At 38.0% G+C, this 13,743-nt stretch overlaps 2 protein-coding genes across 2 annotated transcripts in view; one reads left to right on the top strand and one right to left on the bottom strand.

Annotated features, from left to right (window-relative positions):
- HAUS6 (HAUS augmin like complex subunit 6) overlaps positions 1-4,630 on the top strand; it is a 47,189-nt gene extending 42,559 nt beyond the window's left edge. The window contains exon 17 of the mRNA XM_024558337.4: positions 1,418-4,630. Coding sequence (XP_024414105.2) covers positions 1,418-1,479 — 62 coding nt within the window. The 3' untranslated portion in view covers positions 1,480-4,630. The remainder of the gene's footprint in view (positions 1-1,417) is intronic.
- A 1,943-nt stretch (positions 4,631-6,573) lies between these two features.
- Positions 6,574-8,239, bottom strand: RRAGA (Ras related GTP binding A). The gene has a single exon (XM_024558386.3). It carries the CDS (start codon positions 7,956-7,958, stop codon positions 7,017-7,019), a length of 942 nt encoding a protein of 313 aa, XP_024414154.1. The 5' UTR covers positions 7,959-8,239; the 3' UTR covers positions 6,574-7,016.
- Positions 8,240-13,743: the final 5,504 nt, after the last annotated feature.

Here is a 13,743-nt window from a genome sequence, read left to right as displayed (position 1 = left end):
TTTCATCTGAGCCACCAGAAGAAGATCCTTCTTGCCTCTGGTAGCCCCAAGTTGTCTGGCTTGTGGCAGCATAACTGTATACTCTCTTTGCCTCAGTCTTCATATGCGTTATCCCCTGTGTGTCTGTGCACTTTCTTATGGGGACACCAGCCATGTGGATTAAGGGCCCACCCTTAATCTAGAATGCTCTCACTTTAATTGATCATATCCACAATGACCCTATTTCCATAAGTCCACATTCTGAGGTCCTGAGGTTAAAACTTCAACATATCTGTTTGAGGGACAAAGTTTAACTCATTGGTAGTTAGTATTAAATGATTGTTGAATTATTAAAGTTGGATGATGGATACATTGGGTTTATCATAATTCTTTTCACTTTTACATATGTTTCAAATTTTTTATCATAGATGAAAAAAATGCTCTTAAAGCATGTTAGAACAGTTGTAGATCTGGTGATATTCATTATATGTCACTCTGATTTTCCCATGATAATTAAACGCTTATATTGAAAAGTAAAAAGGAATACATTGATATTCTTTGGGGACCCAGGAAACTTGGAATGTATTTATAAAAAGTTACTTATTCTTAACATGTTTAAACTTCAGTCACCATCAAAGTACTCTCCATTTGATGCAATACACCAAGGGTGTCAAACTCATTTTCTCTGGGGGCCACATCAGCCTCACGGTTGCCTTCAAAGGGCTGAAATAATTTTAGGACTGTATAAATGTAACTACCCCATAACTGTTAAGGAGTTGAAATTACATTCGGCCCTTTGAAAGCAACCGCAAGGCTGATGTGGCCCCTGGTAAAAATGAGTTTGACACCCCTGCAATACACCTATTGAGACATTTTTTTCACTGCTCAAAACAGTTTTTGTACTTGTCGATTTTGATGCCTTGTAGTGCTGCTGTTTTTTGTTTCACTTCTACCAGATGTTTCCTTTTGAGGACTTTTCTTATCTGGTGAACGGTGAATAATTATGGTGGGGCATGGGGGTCATGCTGTTTTTGGTCGAAAACTGCTGAACACTCACTGTGACATGGGCAGCTGTGCTTGTAAATCACCCATCATGGGCAAATGCGTTGAAAGAGTCTTCAAGAAAAATTCAGTGAAGCCCAATGCAGTCTCTCACAGCACTGCCAGCCGGTACACTGATACAGATGAGTTCCTAGAACATTCCCCTAGTGGGGGAAGCCTGTACTACAATGGGCCTGCCCTCCAGAAGATAATTTCAGGTTTTTTGGTCTCTCCTCTGGAGATACCTCAGTGAGAATAATGGTAATTTTATCACAGTTAAATATCTGTATGTGAACTTTTTACTTAAGAAGACTGAATTTGCTACTATTTGGAATCTGTCCTCTTTGATTTTTTTTGTAATGTTTGCTTATTCTTTTTTTTAAAATCAATTTTGCAGAAGAAGAAATCTTGAATGAGAGCCTGAATGCAAAAGAATCTCCATCTGACTTGAAGAGATGAAGCAGTAGCCCAGTTAATTTAACTGTGATGCACATTTCAATAGAAGAAAGTTGATTGAAAAACTGACTTATAGTTTAAATACACACTGGAAGTGTAAATACACACTGGAAGTGTAACTCTTTTTCAAGTCTAAAAAGTCTTATATAATTCCTTTTAGCCTCTTCTAATGTTTTTAGGTAAGGAGAGTGTGTGTGTATTTTCCCTTTGTATGGATATGGAGTTGAAATGTGAAGAATTTTGTAAAGTAAACATCAAGTTATATAAAGCCATTTTGATTTCTTGAATAATCTTGTAAACATTAAGAAAATGGCAAAGTAGTAGTTTAACTTATTATGCTATAATTTCTGTTAATTAATATAAGGATAAGTAGTTTTTGATATATTTTTAGTAAGTGGTTAACATAATAGCCATTGAATACACTGATCTTTCATTTTAGGGAAATATACAACTTCTATTGTTTCTTAATGGAACATTCTGGTATTGACCCCCCCAAAAAGTGAGAATAGTAGTGCCTTGAAATGTGTAGTCAAAGGGACAAAGTTTTAGTTTGGAAAGATCTAAGCAGGCTTAATGATGGATTATTCAAGTAGGTTGATTCTGAAAAATGATGTTTGATAGAATAAAGTGCATGGGATAAGTGAAGACCTGGGCAGATTGAATTTAGTGAAAAGGAAAAAGATGGAAGAAGATGACTAGACACGTAAGGAACATTGCCAGACTAAATCCATTGAGTGGGTTGTATAGCAGATTTATATTTAGTCTAATTTAGACTTTGAGAATTTAATTTAACCCCAGTTTTATATTTTAACAGAAAAGAATGTAAATGAAAAACATGTGTGTGTTGTTTTTTTTGAGGGGAGGGCACTGTTTGGTGGGAAAGGAGCTTATTTTGATTATATTACTTTCTTCTTCAAAAAACCACCAGTTCACCACAACCTGCAGAATAGTGTCAAAATAACTTGAGAAAAGTTGCATTTGGGCTTAAATAACTCGTTCAGTGTCACACAGCTAAGTCAGTGGTGAAGCTAGGATTTGACCTTATTTTCCTTCCTTAATAAACCACAAACCTCCCTAGAAATAACTAAAAGGCCAGGAAAATAGGACTTAGCTGCAGGACAGGGAGTCAGAGGTGAGGCCTCTTGTATATTATCCTTCTTCACTCAGTCATTGCCTCTGGCCAAGGAAAGGGCTTGTCTCTAGCATCCAAGTGAGGACACGCCATGGCCCTCTTCTATGAACCAGGAGGTGTAAGCACACACTGGGAGGTGGTAGCATCAACAGTGCCCCTTTATCTTGCCCCAACTCTTAACCAGCAAAAACCTTGTCCACTTGTCAAGAAACTGGCAAGGAGAGGAGAAAAAGGAAGGGGAGAGTTCTGGAAGGGGATGAGGTTAATAGTTACCAATCTTCGCTCATTTTGGGCTATCTAGGTTGTTGTTACAATCTGAATTTGAAGGCCAGTCTTGTGAGAAAAGCCAGCAGGAAAAAAAGCACATTTGCAGTGGAAAAGAAGGGAAGGGAAAAGCTCCCAAGGTGCTCTATTCCTTCACTAGTTAATACAGCAAATAAGGGACTCTGCAGATAATACTGTGAAACTCTAGTCTGTCTTAAGAAAACTCAATATCTGTAAATCCAGAATAAACATATTAGGTAGTAGGTAGGGCCATAATTAGCATCTACAAAGTGCTGGAGCCATTTCTAGTCAATATGTATAGTTTCATTTAATTATAACTTAAGATAGTGATTATTATACCTATTTTCCAGATGATCTGAAGCTAGGGAGCTTAAGTGACTTGTCTAAGGTGGACTCAAGGAATCACCTGAGATACATCTTTAAAAATATAGATTCTATAGGTCTAAAATGGGTATTAGGAATCTGCATTTTAAATATGCTTCCTTGGTAATTATCAGACTCAATGAAAAGCCTAAGAACCATTGCTAGGGAATATTTACACATTTAGCTCTGGGGTACCTTAAAAAGCAGATACATTAAGTGCATATATATTACTTAAGATTGTTAACTGATAAGGAAGCTCAAGTTAACCAGAAAGTATGGGAGGCTCAAAAGATCAAAATGTGTTTAGACATTACGAATTTACAAAAACCACATCCTTGTTAGGTGAGTCATACCTGCCGTAGGCAGGAGTTTTTGCCAGTTCCCCGGCCTTTGCATGTTGGTAGTCTAAACAAAAGTATCTCAAGTTTATCACTTTCTCCTAAACCATTTTGATTATGCTTACTGTTTAGTCTTCCCTATCCAATATTGCCTGCATAGCTTCTTTTTAAGTGTCTGCTCTATGTTACTTCTTTCCATTAATTCTATTGCAAATTCCAGAATAGAGTTGAAGTATAAAAGCATATTAGGTCCCCTGCGTAGATTCCTTTATTCCCTCTCCACCATGATCTCCATTTTTTTACTGAAATGCTTTGGCTGAGTGTGGGTCTTTAGAATCTTAATTCGTAATTCTGAAGTGGGGATACTTTGCAGTAATATATTAGCTTATCACAATTTTAGCTGTTCTTGAGAACTCAGAACAAATCTCACTTCCACCTTGAAGTCTTAATCTCCCCTTTCCACATCCTGGGGCCCTTCTCTGCAATCTATGGTTTAATTTTATTCATTTAGTACTTTTCATTTATTGTATACTTTTTCATGGCTGTATGTGTGTATGTGTGTCTACACATACACTCCAAGGCAGGGGTCCCCAATGCCCCCAGCCACAGACTGTGGTCTGTGGCCTGTTAGGAACCTGGCAGCAAGCAAAGCTTGCCTGAGCTCTGCCTCCTGTCCCCCTCACCCTCCTTCCCAGAAAACTGGTCTGTGGTGCCAAGAAGGTTGGGGACCACTCCTCCAAGGCAAATACTGTTTTCTTTCCCTCTTCTGGGATGGAATTAATGGTAAAGAGGGCTACTTTATTGTTATAGAATGTACTTTTTCTCATTACACTCATAGATTACACAGAATGTACCTTGTTTTACTCACTATTCATAAAATAAAGTGTAAACTGGCTACTACGTCAACTTGAAACTTCAGATAATGCCAAAATGTCTTAATTTTTTAAACATGTTTGAAGAGGACGAGCCAGGCCCTGGCCAGGTAGCTCAGTTGGTCAGTGATGTCTGTTAGCTAAGGTTGTGGGTGTGATCCCCAGTCATACACGTATCAGCCAATGAGTGCATAGATAAATGGAACACAATTCATTGTTTCTCAATTTTCCTCCCTAAAAATCAGTTTTAAAAAATTTAAACAAAAAGGACAAGCATGTAATGTTAAATGAAACAAGAATATTTGAGATTAAAGAAAAAACATTTGGGGTTAATTTAACCAAAAACAGAACAAATATTTTGAGACCATTCTTAATGTGTTTCTTAACCATGATCTATTACGTCAATTTTATCTAAAGAAAAAATAGGAATTCTTGAGGCCTGTATAAAAGGAAATCCTGTTTTTCCTATTCTGAGTATACAAAAATTAAATGTTTAGGGACATTTTCCTCAATGTAAGGAGAGTATTAAGTAAGTAAAACACTTTCACATTAAGTTGCAGATACATAGTTGCTCTTTTTCCTTATTCACCGTGAATGTCGTCTACACACCTAAATTTAACATGTTTTCTATGGGACTATTTGTAAATATGTTCTACATACTCAAGTCTTGAATAAACATTCAACATTATACCACCTAGCTCTGGAATTTCCTATTTATCAAAAAACCATACCCTGCAAATCATGAAATGATTATATATATAGTTATATCAGTAACTTCATCAATAGGAATTTGTGAGATTCAGTGATCCAGACAGAGCATCTTGTTACTGCCATTTTAATTACTAAAGTCACAAAATGTGGTATTTTAAAAAGGACATCTGTACCTTCAGTTTTTTCATTTGGAGTCTTTATACTTATTGCCAAAGGCTCAAATTAGATGAATTTAATGATTTACATTTGGTTAGCTTCTTGCTCTTCAAGGTTAGGGACCTTGTCATTCGTAGCTGTTGCTATAAAGGGTTTTAAAAATGTTAACTTTATAAAGCCTTGAAAATTCTAAAGTCCTATTGCTTACATTTAATCTGTGTAGAGAGCTCATGTCTCATTTGTAAAAGGTGGGGAGTTGATCAGAGGTTTCTTGGATCTAAAATATATAGATTACACTTAAAAACAATCTTTAAGGCAGTTGGAAAGGGGCATTTTAGGTGTTTTTCTCTGATTTCCCTATACCACATTGCCAATCCACATTAGGAATCATAGAATCCTTCTCCCAAAGTAGTTAATCTAAGAATCTGATTCAATATTATCCAGTATCCAGACAAATAAAAATGGGAAAGTGATCTTGCCCAAAGTGAATGAAACACTATTAAGTCCTTTAACTTCCTGGTCTTCAGTTTCCTCCATCTGTAAAATTAGGGGAATTACATAATTAATGTATACCTAAAAAGCTAGGATTTTTATGATTAACTTTTCTGTCAGCAAAGTACTGGGATGTAACAGGAAAGGGGGAGGATCTGTAACCATATTGCCTAGGTTCAGCTATATTACGTCATACCAGTTTCCTCATCTATTAAGAGATAAAAGTAATTTACCTCATACGTTGTGAGGCTTAATAAGAAAATGCACATCAAGTATTTAAGAATACCTGGCATTTAATAAGGGCTCAAATATTTAGTCTGCATGTTCAGTAATTCTGGGATGTGGGGGAAGAGAATGTTTCAGGTGGTATTGACAGCTGATACAGGACGAAGTATGTGCCAGGCACCATTCTAAATGTTTCCCATGTTTTAATTGAATCCTTGTAACAATCCTATGTTGTAGTGCTATTCTTACCCACCTTTTATAAATGAGGGGAAAAAAAAAACAAATTACCTTGCTCAGTTCACAGAGCTAGTTAAGGGACTAGAATAAAAACTCAGCTCTGGTGGTCAGTGTAGCTCCAAAGCCAATACTCATAACCACTCTGTTAAGACTGCTATGAACATCCCTAAGCTGCTGGGGGTTACAATCACATAATCAAATTTACCAATTAAGAAACTCTTGTGGGCAGTCAGAATCTTTAATTTACTTACTAACCACCTTTAAAATTACTTAAAATAAGACCATATTTTAAATTGCTAACAGCAAATGTTTATTCATGATTGAAGCCAAGAAGAATTTATAAATGCATTTTAATACCTTGCTGATAAAATAGTAACATTCCATCTTTGCAATCTTGTAAATAATACAGGAAGATATTGCAAAGGCTTTGATGTGTATTATCTATTATAACCAGGTAATAAGAACACATACACACACACACACCACCTACTTTAGTGTTAAACCATATCAACTTTTCAGAAAGGCCATCTTGAAGCTCTACTAGATAGATGAGTAAATAGCGTCCAAAGAAAGGGAAATTGGGAAGAAAGGGATGAAGTAGTAAGCAGCACACATTTCAAAGCCCACTTTTAAGCTCACGACAATAACGAATACTAAAAGGATGCGGGGGGTGGGGTGCGGGGTGGTGGAAAAGGCAATTAAGCACTTTCAGAAAGCATTTGGCAATATTTAACGCATAAGGAGGCTGTGCTTGGGACCATCCACTCTCTCCAGCTTCTCAAAGTGTTTCCTGGCATTGCGTATGTTGATCAGAGTAGCTGCAGACGGGATCGACGGATCCGACATAACCACCATCACGTACGTGTTTGATGTGAAGATGTCGATGAAAGCAGCGAAGTTAGAATTCCTAACTTCCATGCTCTGGAAAGAGGCGGCCAATTTACTGCAGCTCAGCTTGAATTGCTTAATGATGTTGCTGATCTTCTCAAATCGGTGGACGTCGCGCTGCTCTTTGCATTGGTAATGGGAAATGACCAGGAACGTAGCTCTCTCGAACAGCAGAACTTCATCGGCCTCAATAATTTGGGCAAAATTCCTTAGGTTCATCTCCAGCTGCTGGACATTGGGAATCAGCTGATAGACAATACTGGACCAGGCTTTGTAGAGGGTTTCATCCCAGATGGACGTTCGAAAACAAGCGCACTCCAGTGGACGAGACAAACGCCTCAGGTCTTCCTCTCGCTCTTTAAAAATCAGGTCACGCTGATCCTCCTGAACCAGATCCATTTTGTGCACCAGGCAGAAGATTTTGGCATCAGGAGAGTTCTGGAGGATGGCCTCCAGACACGACTGGTAATAATGCATGTCCTTTTCCAGTTCGCGGCTCTCCACGTCAAACACGTAAATCAGCACCTCGACATTACGGAAGATGTTGTCTCGCTGGCTGGTGAAGTAATTTTCCATGAAGGTGTCCTGACCGCCACAGTCCCACAGGTTCAGCACCAGGTTGCCCAGAAATCGGACGTGGGAGTGCTCCACATCAATGGTAGCACCCAGGCGCCGGGTGTCGCGAGCAATATAATTTGCAAAGATAATCGACCTCATGCTGGTCTTTCCCGACCCGCTCTTTCCCATCAACAGCACCTTTTTCTTCATGGCTGTATTTGGCATCACCCGCCGGAGCCGCCGCGGACTGGGCCTCAAGGCGCGCGGCCTAACTGCAGCGCGGAGGGAGGGAGTGGCCGGGCGTTGCGGGACCTCCGCAGGCTGGGCCGCGCAGCTGTGCCGCCGGGAAGCCGAAAGAGCGAGCTCAGGGGGTCAAGGCCGCGGTGGGCTGAGCTCTGCTTCACAGGAGAGCGCCCTGGGGCAAACGGTAGCAACTGCTCTGAAGCACGGCTCGCTTTCCGGTGAAGTGAGTCGCTGCGGCCTCGCTGCCACCCACTTCCGGCGGCGATCTCGCGAGAACGCCCGGGCTCGGCGGTTACTGCCTAACGAGCATTGATAAATGCTCTTTTAAGGAAACCGAGCAGGGGCCGCCCGAACGAGAAAAGTGGAAGGGGTCTTCCGGATTCTGGTGTTCTGTTCTCTTTCAAAGCCGGGTTTAGGGTTGCAAAGTTGCACGTGTGTGGTCTCTTGGGAGAATGCTGCCACCTTGCGGCAAGAAAAGAAAATCCCCATACAAAAAAACAAAAAAACCAAAAAAAACCCCGACACCTGGCTTTAAGAGCGCGGTGGGCTTGGGTGTTTTAGGCCAGGGTGGGAGACAGGTGAAGCAGAGGAAGGACTACTTCTTCAGCCTAGGCAGGCCTCTCCAGATTCCCTGGTTTACTGAGTACGAGGGCAGGGCAAATGACAACTGTACAGATGAGGAAAGTGAGACTTCAAGAGATTAAATGACGGGCATAGGTAGGGCTGTCATGTTTCATGGGAGTAAGTTCCTACGGAGCAATATGCTGTGTCCCAGTTAGTGCTTTTTTTCTGTTTGGAAGTTCCATTCTCACACCTGCTTTCTTGGTAATCTCAGACTTTAGAATTTATAATCAGCATTCCAAACCTCGAGGAAACTAATATGGAACCCGTGCATTAGCTCAATCCTCACAATGACCCTATGAATAAATAACCCGACTTTAAAGTGAGTAAATCGAATCTTATAAGGGTTTAAGTAACATTGCCAAGTTACACATTTGTTAAATGATGAAATGCAATTTTACTTTAAAATATAAATAGTATATCTTTAAGGTGTACAACATGATGATTTGATAATACACAGTGAAATGATTACTACAGTCAAGCTAATGAATATATCTCATACAGTTACCTATTTCTTTCTGTGCTGTGAGAGCATCTGAAATCCACTCTTAGAAAATTTCCAGTATTCAATACAGTCTTAACTATAGTCATCATGCTGTAGGTTACATCTCTAGACTTATCCATCCTACATAACCTCAACTCTGTACCCTTTGACCAGTATCTACCCATTTCCCCCACCACCCTGACCCTGGTTAATCATTCTACTCTCAGCTACTATACATTTAATTTTTTAAAAAAGATACTAGCATAATCTTGTTTAAATGTATTCCTAATTGTTTTTATTCTTTTTGATGCTATTGTAAATGGGATTGTGTTCTTGAGTCTTTTCAGATAGATTGTTGTTGGTATATAGAAACACAACTGATTTTTGTATGTTGATTTTTGTATCCTGAAATATTACTGAATTTATTAGTTCTAACAGTTTTTTTTGGGGGGGGAGGGTGTTAGGGTTTTATACATACAGGAGCATGTAATCTGCAAACAGTGATAATTTTACTTCTTTAATTCTAATTTGGATGCCTTTTATTCTTTTGGTCTGATTGCTTTTGCTAGTACTTCCAGCACTATGTAGAATGGAAGTGGCAAGAATGGGCATCCTTGCCTTTGACTGGATCTTAGAGAAACAACTTTCAGTTTTTCTTCATTTATGTTAGCTGTGGCTTTTCATAAATGCCCTATTTTGTGTTGAGGAAATTTCCTTTGATACCTGTTTTGTTGAGAGTTTTATCATGAATGGATGTTGAACTTTGTCAAATGCCTTTCCTGTATCTATTGAGGTGACCCTGTGGTTTTTATCTTTTATTTCTGTTATTGTGCTGTATCGCATTGATTGATTTGCATGTATTAAAACAATCTTGCATTTCAGGGGTAAATTATAGTTGGTTATGGTGTATAATCTTTTTGATATGTTGTTAAACTTGGCATAATAAAATACTAGCAAACGAAATTTAACAACATTAGAGATATTGGCATGTAGTTTTTCCTTCCTTCCTTCCTCTCTCGCCCCTCTCTTTCTTTCCTTTTTTCTCTTTTTTTGTGCTATCTGGCTTTGGTATTAAGATGATACTGGCCTCATAAAATAAGTTTGAAACAGTCCTTCAGGAAACCTTTATTTCCACTGATGCTGCCAATTCATAAATATTTTGGAGGCTTAAGTTGGTCTGAAGGTTGTGGGTTATTGTTAAGCTGAGTAACATAAATATTTTGGAGGCTCTGTGGTAAATGTGATGCTCTTTCTGGTTTTCCCTACTGCTGGCTCAGGATTCAGCTTTCTTGTGTCAGGTAAGTCAGTACCATTCTTCCTTGTGCTTTTGTGCTTCTTCAAATTTGATGTTATTATCTCATATCCTAACTTTGTCCTTACACTCTCAGCCCATTACTCTCATTTTAGTGGAATTTTGGAGACAGAAAGATAAATCCATGTGTTCAATTTACCATCTTATTTGGAAATGAAAGAAATGTTGACTGAAATTATTCAAAACTAATAATATTTTGATAATGATACCAAGAGGGGCTTTTTCCAGGGGATTTTTTTTTTTACTTAAAAAAAGCTTTATTGAGGTATAACTTACATACTATAAAATCCATCCATTGTGTGTAAGTGCATATACCATCACCACAGCTCAGTTTTAGAGCATTTCTGCTACCCCCAAAAGTTCCCTCGCCTTTGTTTGCCATCAAGCTCTGCTCCCACTGTGAGACCCAGGCACTGCTCCACTTTCTATCAGTTTGCCTTCTTTAGGAACTTAATGCAAGTGGAATCATACAGTATGTAGTTTTTTGTATTTTATTTCTTTCTCTTACCCTATGGTTTCTGAGATTCATCCATATTATAACATGTATTAATACTCAAATTATTTTGTTTTTTGCTGAATAGTGTTCCATTGTTTGAATATACACTACTATATTTTGTTTGTTCATTCACCAGTTGATGGAAATTGGAATTGTTTCCAGTTTTTAAGCTATTAAGAATAATGCTTCTATGAATGTTCATATGAAAGTTTTTATGTAGACAGATGTTTTCATATCTTTCGGGTGAATGCCTATGAGTTGAATTCCTGGGTTACCTGGTAAGAGTATGTTTAACTTTTTAAGAAACTGCCAACTGTTTTCTAAAGTGGCTGTACCATGTTACACTCTTATCAGCAATGTATGAGAGTTCCACTTTTTTCACATCTTTGGCAACAATGTTGGATTATAGCCATTCTAATGGCTATAATGAAGTAGAGTCTCATGATGGTTATAATTTACATATCCTTAATGATTATTGATGTCGTGCATTGTGTTGGGGCTCCTGAAGACCACCCCCAGGCTCAATGATTTGTTAGGGGGACTCAGAGAACTCAGCATGTAGTCATCATACTCATGGCTTTGATTTATTACAGTGAGAGGACCCTTAGCAAAAGCAGCGAGGGAAGACACAAATGGGGTGAAGTCTGGAGGAAACCAGGCATGGATTTCCAGAAGTCCTTTCTCAGTGAAGTCACAAAGGACATGTTTTATTCTTCTAGCGATGAGTTGTGACAACACAAGTAGAATGTCTCCAAGGACATCTTACTAGGGACTCATGGCCCAGGCTTTATATTGGGGGCCAGTCATATAGGCACCATTTACCTAGCATGTACCAAATTCCCAGGTTCTCAAAAGGAAAGCATGTGTTCCATATAAACCACATTGCTTGAATTGTTAAGGCACAGTGAGCCATTATTTTCAGGGAGTGGTGGGAACTCTCCCCAAATCCAAATTCTTAGCCGAGGGCAATCCTTGCAAGCAGGACTGTCCAAGGATAGCAGTTTCAGGCTTGCCGTGTTAACTCTTTCCTGCACAAGCATGTTTTCATTTGCTTTTTGGCATTTATATATTTTCTTTGGTGAAATCTCTTAAAGTCTCTTGTTCTTTTGAAATTTGGTTGTATTATGAGTTGTAAGAATTGTTTGTATATTCTGGATACAAGTTATTAGATAAGTGATTTGCAAGTATTTCTCCCAGTCGGTACTTATCTTTTCATTCTCTTCACATGGTCTTCTGACAAGTACATTTTTTATGAAGTCTGCTATGTCATTTTTTTTAGTTTTATGGATCATGGTTTTGGAGTATATTTAACATATTTGCCTAACTGAAGATTGAAGGTCACAAAGACTTGGTTATTTGTTTTCTTCTAAATGTTTTGTAGTTTTAGATTTTACATTTAAGTATATGCTTTATTTTGAGTTAATTTTTGTATAAGTTTTCTTTTTCCCTGCATATGGATGTCCAGTCATCTCAGCATCACTTGTTGAAAAGACCATCCTTCCCTCCTTGAGTGGCCTTGTCACCTTTCTTGGAAATCAATGGACTATAACTGTGAGACTTTGATTATGGGCACTCCATTCTGTTCCTTGATCTCTATTTATATGTCTTTCCTTATTCAATATAACACTGTCTTGATTACCTTAGCTATCATTTTGATAATGTGTAGAAATTGGGTGGTTTAAGTCCTCTTTGTTGTTCCTGTTTTTTAAAAATGATTGTATTTATTTATAGAGAGAAGGGAAGGGAGGGAGGAAGAGAGGGAGAGAAACATCAATGTGAGAGAGAAACATTGTACACATCACAGTCAGGGGCCAAACCTGCAACCCAGGCATGTGCTCTAACCAGGAATGGAACAGGTGACCTTTCATTTTGTGGCACGATGTCCAACCAACTGAGCCACACTGGTCAGGGCTCTTTGTTGTTTTTTTTTTTCAGAATTATATGGCTATTCTGGGTTCTTTGGCTCTATATAAATTTTTAGGATCAACATGCCAATTTCTATAAAAAAAAGTTTGCTGGGATTTTGATAGGGATTGCATTGAATCTACAAATCAATTTGGGGAGAATTGCCTTCTTAACAACATTGCATATTTTGATCAATGCACATGATATATCTCTCAATTCATTTAGATCTTAATTTCTCTCAGCAATGCTTTGTAGCTTTCACTATAAAAGTCTTACACTTACAGGGTTAAATTTATTTCCATGTGTTTTATTCATTTTGATGCCATTGTGAATCAAATTGTTTCATTAATTTAACTTTTGGATTCTTATTTGCTAGTATCTAGAAATTCAGTTGATTTTTGTAATCGAGCTTATCTCCTGCAACCTTGCTTAACTTTCTTCCTTTTTCTAGTAGTTTTTTAAAAAATAGAGTTCTTAGGGTTTCCTATATATAGGATCATGTCATCTGCAAATTCAGTTTTATTTTTTCCTTTCCAATATGGATGACTTAATCTTTTTTCTCTTTTATTCCACTGGTGATAACCTCCAGCAGGCTGTTGAATAGAAGTGGTGAGAACAAACATTTTGTCTGGTTCCTTATGTCAGGGGAGAAACACTTAGTCTTACCACTAAACGTGATGACAATCACAGCTTTTTTGTAAATGCCCTTTTTTAGGTTGAGGAAATCCCTTTCTTTTCTCAATTTCTTGAGGATTTTTTTTTTTTTATCAAGAATGAGTATTGGATTCTGTCAAATGCTTTTTCTGTATCTATTGAAAAGATGAAATACTTGTTGTCCTTTATTCTGTTGGTGTGGTGTATCGCATTAATTGATTTTCCAATGTCAAAAAACCCTGTATTCCTGGAATAAACTCCTCTTGGTCATGGCATGTAATCTTTATATGTTGCT

This window comes from Desmodus rotundus, chromosome 1 (genome assembly GCF_022682495.2).
Source record: "Desmodus rotundus isolate HL8 chromosome 1, HLdesRot8A.1, whole genome shotgun sequence".
NCBI lineage: Eukaryota > Metazoa > Chordata > Mammalia > Chiroptera > Phyllostomidae > Desmodus > Desmodus rotundus.
Note: the sequence above shows the minus strand (reverse complement) of the source record. Positions and strands in the feature narration are given on the sequence as shown.

Bases quoted from the DNA above. Each gene is read 5' to 3' on its own strand.
- RRAGA (XM_024558386.3), bottom strand. From the start codon at position 7,958: ATGCCAAATACAGCCATGAAGAAAAAGGTGCTGTTGATGGGAAAGAGC.